The sequence below is a fragment of the Mercenaria mercenaria genome, chromosome 1, assembly GCF_021730395.1.
Source record: "Mercenaria mercenaria strain notata chromosome 1, MADL_Memer_1, whole genome shotgun sequence".
In the NCBI taxonomy this organism is placed as follows: domain Eukaryota; kingdom Metazoa; phylum Mollusca; class Bivalvia; order Venerida; family Veneridae; genus Mercenaria; species Mercenaria mercenaria.
In genome coordinates this window covers 74,472,595-74,486,566 of record NC_069361.1, presented here as the reverse complement: position 1 = coordinate 74,486,566, position 13,972 = coordinate 74,472,595, and the positions used below count along the sequence as shown (strand labels likewise).

Sequence of the window (13,972 nt, the reverse complement as noted above, 5' to 3'; positions counted from 1 at the left end):
CTCCACCTCTGATTCATGTGGGGAAGTTGGCAGTTACTTGCGGAGAACAGGTTTGTACTGGTACAGAATCCAGGAACACTGGTTAGGTTAACTGCCCACCGTTACATGACTGAAATACTGTTGAAAAACGGCGTTTAACCCACAAAACAAAACAAACTTCTTTTGGTAAGTATTGCCATGCACATAAATTAAGGTCATTAATAATTTTGTGAGTTTCAGCCATTTTTGTTGACTTTGAGTTTTTGCATTTTCAGAAAAAGCAGTTTTCAAACACTTGATCTGTAAATTTATAGATTAAAAAATCTGTAAATTTATAGATTATCTGTAAATTAACAGATAATCTGTAAATATACCACTTTCTTAGACCTGATGGAACTATTCAGTACTCAAAAAAAAAAATGTTACAACAAAATTATTCTTCTCTCAAAAAAGAGTTAAAGAGTTAACCTGCGAGAAACTATCCACTTTTTAAAAAAAAGGGCTTGAATTTAGTGTCATGAAAAACTGTTCTTACTCCAGCAGTCAGGGGTGTAACTGTTTCAAGTTATCACTTTTTATAACCCATTTGAGTTATTGCGTTTACTTTCATAACTTGTTTCAGTTATCATCAAATATTACAAAGCCCTCTTGTGTCAATTCCTTATTGTGAATGTGACTAATGCAATCATTTCCTGAATCCTTGGTCTTTTATCTTTCCAGCTATGCAGTAATTTCTTTTACGCAAGGCTGATAAAGTCTTACGCAAATGGTTTTAAAGCTATAAAACTCTTAACATCCCATTATGCTCATCAGGCCATGATCAGACTAAAAGAGAATTTGATTAACCACAGTTTGCTACTAATTACACTTTAAAGGTCACTTTGTGAGAACAGCAAAAAGGTTTTTTTTGAATAACTTACCTGGGTTATCTATATTTTATAACTAATACAGGTTATAAAATACTTGAAAAAGTAACTGAAATAGGTTACATAACTTAAAACAGTTACACCCCTGACTGTCCAGTGTTTATTCTAGGACGCGTGATTGTGAAAATCATGCTAGTTTTTACAAGATCCCGCACCTTTCTGTGTTATATGCAGGACAGCATGTGTGCATCCTTGACTGTAGGCATGTATTCATAAAACTAAAATCTACATACACAGGAAAAACACATATGAAATATTCTTTTTCGAAGTGCCTATTTACATGGCAGCCATGCGAATATATTCTTAGGGAGACAGCAGCCGTGCTTATAATTTCTTAGGGACACAGCAGTCTTTATCAGTTGTTCCTTATCGCAGTACTGTACACTTGACTCGATAATCATCGATCATATGGAGAATGGCAGAAAAATCCAGATTTTACGATCTATTTTTAGCTTGACTATTCAAAGGATACTAAGGTAGAACTATTTGACTCACCCATATGTCAGCGTAATTTAAGTGCGTCCGATTCCAAGTCAGCCTCCCGATTTGGTTAATTTTTTGTATGTAAGCTGGTATCTCAGTAACCACTGGTGGGAATGGATTGAATCTTCACACACTTATTCGCAGTGATAAACTGACATTCATTGCACAGGTTCCATAACTCTGTTTTGCTTTTTTACAAAATTATGCTCCTTTTTTTTCGAATTTTGGGTTAAGGTTTTGTACCAGTATGTAAGCTGCTATCTTAGTATCCTTTAATGGGAATGGATTGAAACTTCACACACTTGTTCATTATCATGACCTGACATGCATTGCACATGTTCCTCAACTCTGTTTTGCATTATTACAAAATTATGCCCCTTTTTGGACTTAGCAGTTTTTAGTTAAGTTTTTGTATGTAAGCTGGTATCTCAGTACCCACTGGTGGGAATGAATTTAAAATTCACACACTTATTCACAGTGATAAACTGACATACATTGCACAGGTTCCATAACCCTATTTTGCTTTTTTACAAAATTATGCCCCTTTTTTCGACTTGGCAGTTTTTGGTTAAGTTTTTGTATGTTTTAGCTGATATCTCGGTACCCACTGATGGGAATGAATTGAAACTTCATACACTTGTCCACTGTCATGAGCTGATATACATTGTACAGGTTCCATAACTATTTTGATTTTTTACAAAATTATGCCCCTTTTTCGATTTAGAAATTTTGGATTAAGGATTTGTATGTAAGCTGCTATCTCAGTACCCACTAATGGGAATGGATTGAAACTTCACACACTTGTTCACTTTTATGATCTGACATGCATTGTACAGGTTTATTACAAAATTATGCCCCTTTTCTAACTTAGCAGTATTTGGTCAAGTTTTTGTATGTAAGCTGGTATCTCAGTACCCACTAATGATGTACAGGTTGGTGATGGTGCCAGTCTGTATTTCTTGTACATGTGAGCATTGAGCTTGTTGTGCCCTGAGCGAAGCCTGACCAGCATCACTTGTTCAGACCAATCAAGGAGATGAAAAGCATCTTCATCTGTCCTTGGTCTTGTTAGTGCCTTGATGATGGTGACCTTTTCCTTGTAGCTCACAGGTGTTGTTGGTGGTTCTGACTGAGATCCTAGCTTAGCTAGTTGGTCTGCCTCTTCATTGCCTGCAAGTCCAACATGGGATGGAATCCACTGAAGTGCTACTTTGCAGGTTATACTCAGACTCTGCATTCTCCTAGCTAGCTCAGAGCTTCCATGACAATAGTCAAAAATGCACATTTTCACCTTGTGACGCGCCTAGCTCAAAAGGTATTTGATGTAAATTGATGAAACCTTGCATGAGTCTTAAATATGATATGAATTTGCGCACATCCTATTTTTCCTCTGGCTTTGCCCCCTATTTCCAGAGTTATGGCTCCTAAAATAGTAAGAAAATGCACATTTTCACCTTGTGACGCGCCTAGCTCAAAAAGTATTAGAAATAAATTGATGAAAACTTACACGAGTCTTTATCATGATATAAACTTGCCCACCTCCTATAAATTTCATCTGGCTCCACCTCTTATTTCCAAAGTTATGACCCCTGAAGTAGTCAAAATGCACATTTTCACCTAATGACATGCCTAGGTCAAAAAGTATTTGATGTAAATTCATTAAACCTTGCATGAGTCTTTATCATGATGTGAACTTGCACACTTGGCATTCTTCTTGAGATTTTTGCACTAAATACAGAGTTGTGGCCCTTGAAATAGCCAAAATAAAGGATTTTTTGTTTGTGATGCTCATAGCTCAAAAAGTATATGGCCTAGAATAATGAATCCTTTATGTAAAATGTTTGTTGAGGCTGTACCCCCCTTAAGACTGCAGACATTTGAATTATTGCCCCTTATTTGTGACAAATACACCAGTGGGGGCACACCCTGTGTCCTTCAGACACATTCTAGTTTTCTCTGGGTTAACAGACTATACAACTTTAAATGGTAGAAGAAGACCCGAGGTTCCCCTCCAGACATTGTTTCAAACATGGGTGTGTACCAGGGTAGAACCACAGACCTTACACATTAACCAGCTGGATGATTTACTCGCATAAAGAATTATATACCCCATGGGGGGTTTCAAACCCAACATGATGAGGGGCTAGTGACTCAAAGTCAGCGACCTTAACCATTAAATTTGCCTTAGGCAGGCATGGCTGAAAAGTATATTGACAATGCAAAAGATTATTGTGCTCTATGACAGAAGTATTTCATGAAAGATTACTAAATACTGATCAGAAGAGGTAAACTGTCAGTTATTGTTCCGGCCTATTGTTTGATTTCATTAATAAACTTTACCTCATTAATAATCAATATTTTTTTGGTGTTGTCATCAATCTTTTTCACCTATAGTTCAAGTTTCCAGAAAAAATGTTAACTACTCTTAATACAGGACGTTTCTGTGTATTAACTGCATCTTAAGCATAAGCTTTTACATATAAATCTTAAGAGTCATAGATAAGAGATATTGTATTTTTTTATCAGGAAGTGCTATTAACCCTTAGCCTACTGGCGGTAAGTGATTCTGCCTTTGCGACCAGTGCAGACCAAGATCAGCCTGCACATCCGTGCAGTCTGATCATGGTCTGCACTGTTCGCTATTCAGTCAGTAAATTTTCAGTGAGAATCCCTTTGAATAATAAATGGTTTCGCCCAAATTGAATGATGGACCAGTCCATTTTAGAAATTTAGCAGGATAATGGTTAAAGAGGATTTTATGGTAGAGATATTTATTTTAAAGGACTCTTAATGACTGATGCCAGTCTGGGTCATCCTGTGAGAGTTTGATGTGTGAAACATTAGTAGAATTTAAAACTAGATGCAAGGCAGAATCTTCTCTAAAATGGCAAGTTAGTCAATAGAGAGACAAGCTGTTACATGTATTAAAACATCATAAATCAATTCATTGCTTGTTTTGCTTGTGTATATGACATCCCACATTCTCTTGTCAAGATTTTTAGCTCGGCTGAAATTTTTCAAATAGTAGAGCTTTCTATGGCATCGGCGTCCGTGTCCGCGTCTAAAAAACTACCAGGACAAATTTATGCTTCCAAACTTCACACATGATTTGTGTGTCTTTGGCATCATTAGATTTAACTCTTCAGGAAATTACTCTCCAGGACAAGTTTAAAAACTCTAGCTTTGCTTTTATTTTGTCCAAATTATGCCCCTTTTCAACTTCAGGTTAATCTTGGACTTTTCTCAAGTCTGTTCAAATGGTGCTGCTTGACTGCTTCATTATTGCCTGGGTCATATCAGTCATATTTCCATAATGAATGTTTGTTTTTTTTCATATTATAAATCGTTGCGTTTTATGTAACAGTGTGTCATGTCATATTATTAAGGTCAAGGTCTGTTGAGAGACCGAGGGCCATTATTGCTGGTTCAATGTTTTGACTGATTTTTCATTGTACAGGAAGCCTATCTGTCAGGTTTTACAGTAGCACTGCTGATGCGTTGACAAATTGATTCCTTAGTAGTGACTCGATTTTTTGTGTGTGTGTGTTTTAATATATTTGTTATAATTTTACAGGATTCTGAAGTCCTCAGTCATGCAAGAAGACCGGCCAGACATCTAGTGACTTATTCACAACTCCGACAGCATGATGTGTAAGTTGTTTTAATGTCTCAAAGTATTTACAGAATTTTTAATGAAAGGCATGGAATTGATAATTTTCTGAACATAGTAAAATGTTGGGTATTTTCATGTGGAAACATACTGTAAAATAGTTGAATTTGTGTGGGCCTCATTTTTGTGGTCGGGTCAGTTGACAAAATAAACTGCAAGAAAGCATAAACTCCTACGAAATTGTCTTTCGGCGCAAACCAGGAACTCACGAAATTAAATGATTTGACAGTACATGTAATTATTGTACCCCTCAAACCAACCAGTTTCAGGTTGTCCGTCCGTCTGTCTGTCCGTAGACACAATCTTGTGTACACCAACTCTCCTCATCCCCTTGACACAATTTAATGAAACTTCACACAAGTGAACAGTAACAACAGTAGTTGTGCACGGTGCATGTTAGGTCCTTTCAGGAAAAAAATTGGCAGTTACAGGACTTCGATTTTTGTTACTATACTATATATACATAGAGTCTGCATATGCTATCTTGTGCGGGCATAATCTCCCGAACCCTTGCAGTGAATTCAGTGAAACCTAACACAAGTGACCAGTACCAATCCTAGTTGTGCATGTTGCATGTTAGGTTCTTTCAGAAAAAAAAAATCTGCAGTGTTATGGGATTTTTTTTTTAGCTCAACTATACGAAGTATAAGGAGAGCTATCCTACTCGCCCCGGCGTCGGCGTCTTTCCGCGTCCCCACCTTGGTTAAAGTTTTTTTTACACTTTCTCTTTTTTCAACTTATCTCTGTAATTACTTCATGGATTTGATTCAAACTTAAAATACTTATTCCGCATCATCATCCACATCATCTGACATAAGGGCCATAACTCTGGCACCAATATTTCATGAATTATCCCCCCTTTTCACTTAGATTTTCAGGTTAAAGTTTTGATGCACTTTCACTCTATCTCTGAAATTACTGAATGGATTTGATTCAGACTTAAAATATTTGTTCAACATCATCACCCACATCATATGACACAAGGTGCATAACTCTGGCACCATTTTTTCATGAATTATTCCCCCTTTTTACTTAGAATTTCAGGTTAAAGTTTTGGTGCACTTTCACTCTACCTCTGTTATTACTGAATGGATTTGATTCAAACTTAAAATAGTTGTTCAGCATCATCACCCACATCATATGACACAAGATGCATAACTCTGGCACAATTTTTCATGAATTATTCCTCTTTTTACTTAGAATTTCAGGTTAAAGTTTTATGCACTTTCACTCTATCTCTGTTATTACTGAATGGATTTGATTCAAACTTAAACAGTTGTTCAGCATCATTACTCTTATCATATGTCACAAGTTGCATAACTCTGGGACCAATTTTTCATGAATTATTTCCCCTTTTTACTAGGGGTGTAACGATACATCGAACTATCGATGCATTGCGATACTAAGTGTCCCGATAGCATGCATCGATAGAAAGTCACGATCCAATAACAGTCGCTGATAGTTCCTTCAACAATCGATAGTTTCGATAGTTTTGAGATTTTAGTAAGTACAGAAGTAATTTATAATTTATAAACCAAGAAACAGAGCCAGCTTTCATTTGCGCCTCGGAAAATGTTTACGTCTCCATTACAATAATTACCCTCATGGAATTTAACTACCATAAAGGACTGAGAAGTCTGGGAGATAATTAATAAATTTAGTTTCTTAGAAACTTTTATTAAATATATTTAAATAACCTGTTAATCTTAGATGAGAAAATGTACTATGGGCATGGAGAAAGAAGGCTACTTGTATTACCGGTATACAGCAAACTGTTCGGTAGGGCCCTTCATTTAGTGCTAGTACACCTTAATCCGATCCGTTAATTTTCGTCTTTTTCGATGCTTTGGGTTATTAAACATGTTGACATTCGCAACAAAATGGCCAATTCGTTTGAGTATACTTTTTTTACTTATTGTTCCAAAGCCAAGAAAGGCAAGAAATATTTAATGTTAGAATTATTTCTGTCCATTTTATTTATACAAAAATCTCAATGTGTGTTAACAGCAATTATAAACAGTGCCATCTCTTACGGGGTTCAAATTTTGACAAGTATACAAGCTAAATGCTAGTGGAATTTGAGACTAGCTAGTGGGCTTGGAATGTACTAGCTAATTTCAGCTAGTCAATAATATACCAAGCAAATGTCTTCAAAGCTTGAATAAAGTTTGTTCTGCAGGTATACATTAATGATTTTTCTACATGAAAGGAATGTTATCATTTAATATGTCTATAAATTATATTGCATTGTTCAACAAAACTCTGATAAAATGCATGATTGCAGCTGGCATCAAGTTAACATGGAAGGACTTGACTTTAGCTTATAAGTGGAAAAAATGGCTCTAGCTATTTTAAGCTAATAGAATTTTTTGTGACTGGCTACTTACAGAGATTAAACAGTAGATTTTGGCCAGTAAAATATTAATAAAGTAATTAAATATTATTGTTTAACATTAGCCGGTATCTTTTCATTTTAGCTAGTAAACAAAAAGGGCACTAGCTACCTTTAGCTAGTAGAAAATGTTGCTAAATTTGACCCCTGCTCTTACACTGTGTAACAATGCCAGTTGGTAGCTTTACTGTATAAAATATGATGGCCGATAACTATTGCAATAGTATCGCAATAGTAACCTGCAATAGAATAGTAACGCAATAGTTTTTAAGCAATATCAATAGGATTGCAATAGTCAAAATTGGCCTCAATAGTCACCCCTACTTTTTACTTAGAATTTTAGGTAAAAGTTTTGATGCACTTTCACTCTGTCTTTGATATTACTGAATGGATTTGATTCAAACCTAAAATAGTTGTTCAACATCATCACCCTTACCATATGACGCAAGGTGCATAACTCTGTTACCAATTTTTCATTAATTATTCCCCCTTTTTACTTAGAATTTCAGGTTAAAGTTTTGATGCACTTTCACTCTGTCTCTGTTATTACTGAATGGATTTGATTCAAACTTAAAATAGTTGTTCAACATCATCACCCACACCATATAACACAAGGTGCATAACTCTGGCACCAATATTTAATGAATTATGCCCCATTTTGCTTAGGATATACTTACATAGTGTTTTGATACATTTTATCTTTACCTCTCTTATTACTTTAAGTTGATATTTTTGATATAGACTCAGGCTATTGTGCAATATCTTTATCCACAATTGGAGTCATTTAAAACACTCCAGTGACAGCTCTAGTTTCCTCAGATGTGCCCAGTTTCACTATCCAGCATCGAAATAGTTGAGCGCGCTGTTTCCTGTGACAGCTCTTGTTGTTACTATACTATATACATACAGTCCACATAATTATGCAATCTTGTGTGCGTCAAATTGCAATGCACTGTGTCAGTGCTTGCGGGGGTACATTCATCACCTTCAGTGATAGCTCTAGTTTAAACATATGAGCCACGCCATGAGAAAACCAACATAATGGGTTTGTGACCAGCATGGATCCAGACCAGCCGGTGCATCCGCGCAGTCTGGTCAGGATCCGTGCTGTTCGCTAACAGTTTCTCTAATTGCAACAGGCTTTGAAAGCGAACAGCATGGATCCTGACCAGACTGCGGGGATGCGCAGGCTAGTCTGGATCTATGCTGGTCGCAAACCCACTATGTTGGTTTTCCCTTGGCATGGCTCATATGTCTGTTTTTCTGTTATAAGAGGCACCTTATTAAAGTGCCATTATGCGCATCTTACTGTACAAAGTGTGTTTTGTTAAATGTTTTATAAAAGCAATTTCCGGTTGCTGTGCATTTAGATGTGTTAAATTAACGATAATGCCGCATAAGTATTTGAAGTTGATACGAGAAATAAAGAAATCAGACTAATAATATAATAGTTCTTTTCTTCAATCTTCTACGCAGTGATCTCCCTTACCTATAGGTAGAGATTTCTGAAGTTGAAGGGAAGCAACTCCTGCATGCAGTTTGACTTTTCTTTAAAAGACTGCCGCAGTCAAAATAAGAAATGTCATATTTGGAAAGTTATTCTTTCATACTGGTAACAGGAAGAGTTTGGTATATTGGGTTAAAAGCTTTAATTTCCTCCACCCTCTATTTCAGGTGGATTTTTACTTGAAAAATGTGCATAATCTTTTGATGAATAATAACAAAATCTTAGTAGAAAAAAATTGTATCAGGAAAGAAAAATTGTATACTTCATCTGCTACATTGCAAACAAAGCCCATATATTCTGCTTTTACATTGAAATACAGATACACTCAGTATATATATATATAATGCTCCCTTTAACCACTTGCAGTTCACACTGTAGAGGGAGAATTATTATGAAATCAGCTGAATCATAAGAGAGTACAACTACACAGTCATTTAAACGGATACAATGGCACAGTGGTTAGCAGGTCGAACTGAGTTTGATTCCCATTCATGACTGATACCTCGACTGGAGTTCAGTGCTGGGATATTTCTTAAATTGGTACTGATTCAGCTGTCCATTCTAATTGGTGTTGTGCATATCTCAAGAGTCCTCGAGTCATCAAACATCATTTGATTGTTATTCAGCATGTACAGTTGTGTCGCAAAAAGTAGTTGGCCGTTGGTCATGAAACATAGGAATGTCATTCAGCATGTTAAGATGTGCTCCTGGGGTTTTGTTCAGGATTTGACTCAGCCAGACAAGAGTTATGACTCTTGACTTAGTAGAAAATATGCTCAAAAGGCCTAAAACTTGGTATCTAGGGATAGGAATAGATAGGAATAGATTTGAATTTACCAACATTTACTGTAAAAACATACGAGGTTAACTGGGTTTGCACCGTATGAAAAACTTGTTTACAGATTCTTTCAATAATTATTGTAGGTTGGAACAAAAAATTTGATTTTGATTAAACTGCAGAATAAATGTTGAAGTATCTTGACTCAGAGAAACTTCAGTGTTTTGTATTGGCCCCCACCTTTTCAAAAGAAAAATGGAGGAGATAGCTAGAAATGTGCTGCACGTCTGTCCTTCATCCAACATTTTTTTCTAAACAACATCTCCTCTCAAACCATTGGTAGGTAATTGATGAAACTTATTAAATTAATAATTGATGGTCTTAAATCACCGAACAAAGTAAAAAGACAGGAATATCATTCATATTGTTTGGACTATTTCTATCATTTGATTAGGATACTGTATGTTCTTTAAAGAAATTGAAAACTTAAAATAAAAATCTCCTCCTTTTTAAACCCAAATAATTTGACAGCAATGTTTCTTATGTATAATGTGGAATCTTAGTTCCCCTGTCAAATATTTATTCATACTTCATGAAGTACTCATGAAGCATTCATGATTTCTTCATGAGGAGACTTCATGAAGTCTTCATGACAAAAACATGAAGTGCAAATTAGACAACTGCATCAGCAGCTCATGAAAACAGATTCATGAATTATTCATGAAGTGGTAAATGCATTAAAAATGCATGAAATTAAGCATAGCCTGTGTTCATGAAGAATTCATGAAATTTGTATTTATTAATCTTCATGAAGAATTCATGAAAATATTCATGAAAAAAAATACTTCATGAAGAATTCATGCATTATTTTGTTCTTTATTTCAATGTCTCATTTGCACTTCATGTTTTTGCCATGAACACTTCAAGAATAAATATTCTTATAACTTCATGAAGACATTTTGTGCTTTTCTTGAATATTTCATGAACAATACAAAACATTATAAAAGGACTTCTTTGCCTTAAATGATACAGTAATCCATCATATTTTCAGTTACTAAATAATACCTGTAGTATCCATGAACTTGTTATTAAGAGCCTAGATAATGTATTGAAATTCATGAAACATAAGTTTTGATTTTCATGAATATTTATTCATGAACAATTTTTGTAAAAAAACAAAAAACAAAAAAAACAAGTTTCATTAACTTGTCAAGGTAACCTGGTAGGAGTGTAACACTATCAAACCTGAGAGATCTGCATGTAATGGAATTCTTTAAACAATATTGGTATAGCTTGATATAAGAAAAAATCCTGTAGGTTAGTTGTTCAGTTAGTTGCTAGAGATTGTTTTAGTCTCTGCTGAGTCACTGAGACAGTGACATTTTCCACCCTCAACAAATGACATGTTGAGTCAAACAGTAAACTAGAGTGGGATTGGGAGCATAATAAGAAGTAAACAATAATTATTGCTGTATAAAATACAAAGATGTATAATTTACTTTAATCTCAAGATTGACATTCAGATTAGATACTAGCTTTGTTTCAGGGTCATGAAAACATGTGACATTTTAAAAGGAATTTAAATTTTTTAAAATGAACAATTGATGACAACACCATAATTACTTATTTGATATTCAGTATACTCATGTTCCTTTTAAACCATTCCTTACTGCAGTATGATAAATATTTCCTTCTCATTTGCTGCACAAACTTCTCGAAAATTGCTGAATCACATGTGCAAAAAATTTCCCAGCATGCAACAAAATAATGGAAACTGATCATGTGACATTATGAATTTAATGTTCATGAACAGTCATGAACAATTCATGAACTTATTCATTTATTGTAAAAGGAAACCCAAGTTTTATGTTTAATGAATGAACAGTTCAGAAACTCCTAACTGAGTTCAAGAACTAGTACTGAACTAGAAAAAAGTTTTGAATTTTAGTACTTTTAATGAATTATAGATGACTTTTTCTTAAGAACACATCAAGAATGTTTTAAGAATTTGATATTCTTAAACTGCTCAAAAAATTTTCATCATTTTTTTCAAGAATTTTTCTTGAATTTTACAGGTATTTTGACATTTGTGAAAAAATCTTGATTCTATCATTAAGCTAACTGTGTTAAATGCTATACAGAATAACACAGTCATGCATCTAACAGTCCTGAAATTGTTTTCTTTGATTTAAACATATTTCTAGATATTTTTCTGATACTTTGACGCTTATGTATTGTCCTCTATCCAGCAGTACTAAGCTTTTTAGCTCGACTATACGAAGTATGGAGAGCTGTCCTACTCGAGTCGGCGTTAAGCGTCCTTCCGTGTCCGCACCTTGGTTAAAGTTTTGATACACTTTCTCTTTATCTCTGTAATTACTTGAAGGATTAGTTTCAAACTTAAAATAGTTATTCATCATCATCACCCACATCATATGGCACAAGGGCCATCTCTCACACTAATATTTCATGAATTAGCTCCCCTTTTTACTTAGAATTTCAGTTTTGATGCACTTTCACTCTATCTCAGTTATTACTAAATGGATCTTGATTCAAACTTAAAACAGTTGTTCCACCTTATCACCTTTGATGCATTTTCACTATATCTCTGTTATTACAGAGAGGATTTGATTCAAACTTAAAATAGTTGTTCAGCATCATCACTCACATCATATGACAAAAGGACCATAACTCTAGCACCAGTATTTCATGAATTATCTCCCTTTTTTACTTAGGATTTCAGGTTAAAGTTTTGGTTCAGTTTCACTCTATCTCAGTTATTACTGAATGGATGTTCCATATCATCACCCACATCAATTATGACACAAGGTGCATCACTCTTGCACCAATATTTCATGAATTATGCCCCCTTTTTGCTTAGAATTATACTTTTTTAATGTTTTGATACACTTTATCTTTATCTCTCTTATTACCTAATACTTTTGACACAGACTCAAGCTATTGTCCAATATCTTCATCCACATTGGAGTCATTAAACACTCCAGTGACAGCTCCAGCTTCCTCACATGTGCCCAGTTTCACTATCCAGCATCAAAATAGTCGAGCACGCTTTTGTTCAACATAATTTACCTTGTGAAATTCTGTAGGTTTTAACTTTTTCAAAAAAATCGTCTGTTTGTTGACAAGTTCCACCACAAAAATGTCACCCCATGGCATTAACTGATTTGATCTTTGCATAGTTTTCTTTTCAGACTGCTAATCTTTATATATAGTAATTATGTCTCCCCCACATTTATATAGGTCAGTGAGAGGAAGTGCAGTAACCAAGAACCATAACTCTAGCTGGCCTCATTATTAATTACCTATCTTTGTGTTAAAAACTTTGTCCAGCGCATCTCTCCTTAAATATAAGAGATACTTTTTTCAAACTTTAAATTCTTATAGAACACATTGAGGGGGAGTGCAGTAACTAAGAACCATAACTCTGTATGAGCCTTTTTTAGCATGACTATTCAAAAAATAGTAGAGCTATTGGACTCACCCGTGCGTCGGCATCCATGTCCCAAGTTTTTGTATGTAAGCTGGTATCTCAGTAACTACTAATGGGAATTGATTGAAACTTCACACACTTGTTCACTGTGATAAACTGACCTATATTGCACAGGTTCCATAACCCTATTTTGCTTTTTTACAAAATTCTGCCCCTTTTTCGACTTAGAAATTTTTGGTTAAGGTTTTGTATGTAAGCTGGTATCTCAGTACCCATTAATGGGAATGGATTGAAACTTCACACACTTGTTCACTGTCATGATCTGACATGCACTGTGCAGGTCCCATAACTCTACTTCGCATTTTTTCAAAATTATGCCCTTTTTTCGACTTAGCAGTTTTTGGTTAAGTTTTTGTATGTAAGCTGGTATCTCTATATCCACTAATTGGAATGGATTGAAACTTCACACACTTGTTCACTGTCAGGATCTGACATGCACTATGCAGGTTCCATGACTCTATTTTGCATTTTTTCAAAATTATTCCCCTTTTTCGACTTTTGTATTCATTCAATTGACAAGGCTGTTGATTAGTCGAGCGTTGCTGTCCTACGACAGCTCTTGTTTGAATTGCCACCCTTTTTGGATATTTGCTTCGGGGAGCATCCATCAATATTACCAACTGCTTTGTTTTTTCAGCTGAAATAACTTTTTTTCAGAAAATGATATTTTTAGCCCACCATCATCAGATGGTGGGCTATTAAAATCACTCTGCGTCCGTGGTCCGT

General features: G+C 35.1%; 2 protein-coding genes across 2 annotated transcripts in view; one reads left to right on the top strand and one right to left on the bottom strand.

Moving 5' to 3' along the window:
- Positions 1–13,972, top strand: part of LOC123533825 (28S ribosomal protein S10, mitochondrial-like) — a 50,265-nt gene that overhangs the window by 5,705 nt on the left and 30,588 nt on the right. Inside the window, exon 2 of the mRNA XM_053551016.1 lies at positions 4,963–5,039. Within this exon, the coding sequence (XP_053406991.1) occupies positions 4,963–5,039 (77 nt within the window). The remainder of the gene's footprint in view (positions 1–4,962; positions 5,040–13,972) is intronic.
- The window catches only part of LOC123533819 (dynein axonemal light chain 1-like), a 57,549-nt gene that overhangs the window by 28,946 nt on the left and 14,631 nt on the right, over positions 1–13,972 (bottom strand). The gene's annotated exons all lie outside the window — the stretch shown is intronic.